General features: G+C 40.7%; 1 protein-coding gene across 1 annotated transcript; it reads right to left on the bottom strand.

The window, feature by feature from the left end:
• Position 1: 1 nt before the first annotated feature.
• Positions 2–6,076, bottom strand: nipsnap2 (nipsnap homolog 2). Its single transcript, XM_015048504.1, has 10 exons — positions 5,945–6,076; positions 5,332–5,471; positions 5,199–5,244; positions 4,128–4,222; positions 3,743–3,813; positions 3,497–3,637; positions 2,411–2,442; positions 1,468–1,562; positions 298–381; positions 2–209 (listed from the first exon to the last, which is right to left on the bottom strand). Exons 1-10 carry the CDS (start codon positions 6,034–6,036, stop codon positions 145–147), a joined length of 861 nt encoding a protein of 286 aa, XP_014903990.1. The 5' UTR covers positions 6,037–6,076; the 3' UTR covers positions 2–144.
• Positions 6,077–6,406: the final 330 nt, after the last annotated feature.

Here is a 6,406-nt window from a genome sequence, read left to right as displayed (position 1 = left end):
AAAAAAAAAAAAAAAAAAAAAAGGGGTTTTTTTTTTTTTTTTTTTTTTTTGGTAGCACTGACAGAAAGTTGGACCCATGATGGCGATTCACAGAAGAAATGTAACATTTGAAAGGGGGCCAGCTTGATAACAGATCGTCCCTCCTTACTGCAGCGGAGAAGCTTTAGTTGGGATCATGATCCTAGAATCCATGTGCTGAATGAGAGGGACTGCAGAGAGGGATACATGGAGAGGTTCATCAGGGTGACGTAAGGAAAACCACAGTAGCTGGAGTACGAAGGATTTCATTTAGCTCACCGGTGTAATACACCACTTCATGCCAGCCCTCCTGCTGCCACACGGCGTTCCTGGTGGCTTCCCGGGACAGAAGGTCTTTGTAAGCTGCGAGTCAAACAGTAAAGGGACAACTTGATAAATTAGAATACAGTCAGAAAAGATGATTTAGTTCATTAAAAGACACAGTAATACATCTGAAGAGTTTGTTCCTGTTTGTTTATGATTATTCCTTTCAAATAATAAAAATCCAGACTTGAGCTTCTCAGAAAGTTTGAACATTTCATGAGACCAGAAACAGTTTGATTCAACATTTTTACACAAAATGTATTTCCTTAATGATTAAACTCCACAGAAAAATTTAACATACAATCTTTAATTAGGGATACAATTCCACAACACAATTCCCCAGTATACTGCAAGCCTGGCGGGCCACCAGGCTTTATTTGAACCTCCACCAGGCTAAGCATCCTTTACTGATTTACGTTTTTATTGTTCGACTTCTTTTTTTAAGACTTTACAGTTGGAATTTAGGTATTTTTTTTAGTAATGCCTCATAATAACATAATTACAAAGTAATTTTTCAAATTTTCTGTCAACATTAAACATTTAACTCAAAAACAATGGCAGGCCGCTAGATGACTGCCACTGGGCTTAGCAGGTTTTCTGGAGGATAAGTAGCATGCTTACTGCTGGGTTGGTTAATTATTTGTCATATACAAACATTTTCTGTCAAAAAGAGTGATGGAAATAAGAATTGATGCCAATTTGCTACTATTTTCAACAAGGCAGTATTTAAGTGTCCGTCTTCTTATTAATTTTAGTTTTATGGTTCTTAGCCGTATCCCAGTGATGTCACGCTGCGTTGGCCTTCGGAGTTCAACGCCTTTCTTAAAGACACAAACAAAGTTTGCTAGCATTGATAGTTTATGTTTCCGTATGAGGGCCAATAAAATGATCTCAGCTAATTATAACTGCCTTTATAGAGCCATAAACATTTCTTATAAAAGTTAACTTTTTAGGATTATATTCTGCTTATTTTGTCAGAAATCCTAATGCAAGATTTATGTAACCAATGTGAGGCTTTTTAACAAGTCTGGAGGTCTAATTTAGCTTACAATATTAAAAAGAAAAAAACAAATCGGTTAATAGGTGAAGTGATGTAAACTTGGCCCTGCTTGTGTTCAGTCATACCCCAAAGGTGATGGACCAAGTAAAGGTCACCGATCTGGGAGAAAAACCCTCCCACGGCCTCTCTGTTGCGCTGGCGGTATCGGATTGCTCTGGCCCTGCAGGACAAGAAGCAGCTCGAGTCGTAACCGGCGCCAAAACACACCAAACCTTCCTCAAAAGATCATAAACTCTCATGTCTCAATTAACTCTGGCTCCCCGTCTGAAAACTGGCATTAACCTGATCGATCAGCGAGCTGCCCTGAACCCTAACGCGGGCCAGGTTGAGTGAGCTGCTGTGAAAGGAATGTTTTAGCCTCATTACGCTCGCCCCAACGCAAACACGCGTTTTCAGATCGCGACTGTTAAACTCTGAAGGCTCATTTCTACGTGTTGTTGTAACTTGAAGCAGAACTTTAAGCTGTCGCCTACACAAATTACGTTGAAATTGCTTTAAATAGCTTTACTGACATTATTTATAGGTCTACAGGGGGTTCCTCAAATAACGGCGAATTAAAGCAACCAGAAAAGCAACAAAAAGGCAATATTAACCAGCCTTAGAGTAGTGTGGATATATTTCTCCCCCACCAGAGACAGAATGAAATACGAGGCGTCACGTTAGAAAAGTAGCTACACCTCATTTCGTTGCACTAAAGTATATAAAAACTGCGCTAGATGTGTTGACAGAACAATTTTTATTGGAAAAAAAATCTTTAGCTGCCTCAATTATGCTGTCATTTGTCATTAAGAAGACGGCTGCTTAAAGTAACGTCTCTTTTATTATGTACAAATCCGTCAAGCAAACAGCTTCACTTGAGATTTAATCTCAGTTACAGCGCAGCTTCAAATACGAAGCGTCTCCGGGGGAATATCTCTTGTTAATGACAGTGTAATGAGAGAGGGTTCATGTGCTGCAACTGCTCTGTAACTACAGTTCAATGAGTCAAGTGAATTCAGGCTGCCTTACCAGTAATTACCCCACTCGATCATGGTTCCTGGCTGCAGGAGGAGGGAGAAAACACAACATTCCTTATTGCAATAAAACAGTGTTCAAAACTTCTTTCCAGATTAAATACATTAAGGTGGAAGAATAACGACACGTGAAGGCTTCTTCAATCACCCGACTGGGTTTAAGACAAGACGTTTCCTGCCGTTTCTCAGATATAACCTCAGCCCGAGACCAGGTAGTAATGGAGGGCATTTTTCACATGTTGCAGGGGGAGCACAGCTAGATGAAGGCTGACCTTTTCAGATTAGAAAGGAGAACTTAATCTGCAGGAGAGGGCTTGGTTCTGAGCGGATCTATGTATCTATGAAAATGTTTATAAAAAAATCCAAATGCGTGGGGGCTAAATGGACCAACCAGGGGAGTTCTTCCTTTATTTGGTCTGATGAACGCAACAGAGCTTCAGATAAAACTAGAAATAGTTTTGTGAGAAGTGTCACAGAAGAAAATGTTGCAAACTGATTTCACTATAAAAAGTAAGGCGTGAAAAAGATACTTTGTTAACATCTGTAAAGATTGTAGCTATATTTTGGGCTCTTATTCATTTACTTTAAATGTTCCCTTTTTCAGTGTGGCATAATAATGGAGCCTTCAACTTCAAAAATCGAATAAAGAGTAAAAAAATCTTCATACAGGCTTGAAGATAATGAATTTGTGTATATATCTTAACTTGTGTGTCTAATTTTGACCCTATGTGGATTAGATGAAATCTACAAAACAAAATGAAATGTTTTTTGTTAAAAGAATCACTGAATTTCACTGAAGAAAATTGATTAAAAAAAGTAAATAAAAGCTCAAAATGAACAGAATAATGCTGATATTGGGGTTTTGAAGTTTAATATAAACTAAATCGCTAAGTAAACACAAACAGCGATACTCCTGATGAGTTTGAGTGTGGATATTTAAAGGAGATTTGCCTAATTTCATCAGTGCAAACAGATCCTGCAGTCAGCTACATTTCTGCAGTCTCCTCCTGTGACCCAGTGCAGCGACGACTCTGAGCACAGAGCACCGCTGCTGCGATGGCATGTTGGCGGCGTTCCTCACCCTGAGCTGATAAGACCTGAGCTCGTAAATGTTGGGGCCTTCCCGGGGGACGGGCTCGTTCCAGAAGCTGAACTCCAGCAGGAGCTGGTTCCTGCGCGACAGCAGCATCTTCCCGCGCTCCTTCCTGTACGCCGTGAACTCCTGGCGTCCGACAGACACGGATCCGTGAGATTTACTTTGACTTTATTGGGCGGGCGATGAAACGAGAGCAAAAAACGGAGGTAAAGCGCAGGAAACGGAGGTCACCTTATTCTGCCGGAGCTTGTTCATGACCTCAGTCAGAGCAGGGTAGCCGCCTCTGTAGCGCCACAGATGAACTGCAGAAACGACTTCTCATTAGCAGCAGTTCAACTATAACCAGGTGGAAAGTTAGTTCAGCGAAGTTACAATTTTAACAAAAAAAAAACAACAACAAAAAAACAAAACAACAACAACAACAAAAAAACAAAAACAAAGAAATATAAAAAAATCCACAAACAAACAATCATAAATTACAAACCGGCAGTTTATTGTCTGTAAATGATGGATTTTATGTTGACGCAGTAGGCCTTGTCTGCTGATTGCAGAACCAGGCGCAAGAGCAGAGCCCTGCTTATACTGCAGATTTGTGTGTTGTTATTAGTAATCCTACCAGCCTGGTCTTGTTCTCCATACCAGGTATTCCAGGTTCCCACCAGCTCACAGGGGTAGTACTTATCAGCATGGATGGAGGGCAGAACGTCCTCGCTGCGACAGGAGAGCACAGGTGACGTTTAAACGCTAAAGCTAACTTCTAACCAGCAGTATCTGAGCAACAATCTGATTTTAACCATAAATACATATCCTTCAGTCTTCATTATGTTGAGACAGTTGAGAATGATTTCATGCAGAGCCTTGCAAAAGTATTTAGATCACTTCATTTTTCCCCCCCCAATATTCTCGCATTACAACTGTAAACGTCTGTGCATTATATTGGAGTTTATGTATGAGAGCAACGCACTAGTGCAAAATTATTAAAAGGGCGCACAGTTTTCTATTTTTTCCCCCCCAACATCAAAAATCTGAAAAGAGGTTTGTGTATTTTAAATTAGCCCCCCTTCCACTCTGATACCCCAAACAAAATGAAGGGCAACCAATTGTCTTCGAAAGTGATTATCAAGTAATGTCCACTTGTGTGTGTTTTAAGCTCAGTAAGACTACTGCTATTCTATGAAGGCCTCAGCTTTGTTAGGGAACATCTATAGAGAACATATAGACAAGCTAATGTTACTGAACTGCATTCCAAGGTTCAAACATAACAATAAACATAACAATAAGTAATCTGGTCTTTACTAAAGACAGGTGCTGATGAAAGAATAGGAGGTTTAATTGAGCTAAATATAGATAAATGCTGGAGGAGGCAAAAGACTTTGGACTGAGGAAGAGGTTCTCCTTACAGCAGGAAAATGAGCCAGAGGTACAACAGAAGGGTTTAAATCAAAACATCTTCTTGTGTTGGAATGGCTTACTCAAAGTCCAGGCCTAAAACTATGTGAAAAACCGCAGCAGGATGTGATTACCAATCTTCTCAGGCACTCTCTGGGGATGAAGAGTAGACCAGAACCACAAGACCTGAGTGATAGAGTCTAAAGTCTAATGCGAAGGGCATGAATATTTTTTGCAAGGCACTGTGATTAATTTTAGTAATCTAATATATACATATTTTAGTCATAATTACACTTACCACAGCTTATTGTAGTCATCCAGGCACTCTGGCTTCACATTATGGACTGACGAAGGAAGACATGTCATTATTATTGGTCTTATTATTAGACACATTAAAAGTCGAGGAGCCAATATTCATGTGGGGACCTTACACTGAATTTTGTAGAGGTTACTTTCCTCGTTTTTGGTCAGCAAGGTGGAGTGTGCGTCTTTTCTGGGATCGACCTTCCTGACAAACAGAGACCTAAACCAGCTGTCCTCTCCGTTTCTGCTGTTAGATGCTGAAAATCCTCTGAACCAAGAACACACAGGGTGAAACGATGAAGGACTACACCAGGAACTGCGACAATGCAGCTTAAAAGTATACAGTGCATATTAGCGCATTTCCATGAAGGGTGATGACCCACATGCTGCTTGAAATAAATAGAGCTGTGTATTTCTTATGATGAAGCTAAACAAGAAGTAACAAGCTGACCTTGAGCACTACACACGGTTAAAGGCAAAATATGACAGAGACTGGTGTTATTTCACGTCTGCCAATCAACACACGCAGCTTTTATCACACACCTCCAGGGATAAATCAATAGGGGATGAATCTTCAGAGTGACCAACAGCTGAAGGCCAATCCCGGTTTGCTAACAGTCAGCGGGTTAGCTTTATCAGGCTCATGGTAGCCACAGAAAAGCAGGGTGAATATTTCACACAACAGCCAAAGTAATAAGCTGCAAACACGACGGCCAGGTGCCCAGGACTGTGACTGCTCACCTGACCCAGAGAGAGAGGTTTCCGGCTGACAGAGCGCTGTTTTTAGCCGGAGTGAAGCCTCCGCGGACTCTCTGAAGGACTCCTGTCGCCATCTTCAGTTTAGGAAACACAGACAGTGACCGCCTCTGACCGCCAGGTGGCGACAGAGCTCCGCTTCTACACAGGCGAAACAACATAAAGCATCAACTATCTGCTTCAACAAAAACAAAACAAAAATTTACTATCTGCTTCAGCAAAAACAAAACAAAAAATGTACTATCTGCTTCAGCAAAAACAAAAACAAAAATCCACTATCTGCTTCAACAACCACCCACCCCAAAATCCACTATCTGCTTCAACAACCCCCCCCCCCCAAAATCCACTATCTGCTTCAACAAAAAAAAAAAAATCCACTATCTGCTTCAACAAAACCAAAAAAATCCACTATCTACTTCAAAAAAACCAAAAAAATCCACTATCTAC

This window comes from Poecilia latipinna, unplaced genomic scaffold, assembly GCF_001443285.1.
Source record: "Poecilia latipinna isolate Pla-1442-1.1 unplaced genomic scaffold, P_latipinna-1.0 Scaffold889, whole genome shotgun sequence".
Taxonomy (NCBI): domain Eukaryota; kingdom Metazoa; phylum Chordata; class Actinopteri; order Cyprinodontiformes; family Poeciliidae; genus Poecilia; species Poecilia latipinna.
Note: the sequence above shows the minus strand (reverse complement) of the source record. Positions and strands in the feature narration are given on the sequence as shown.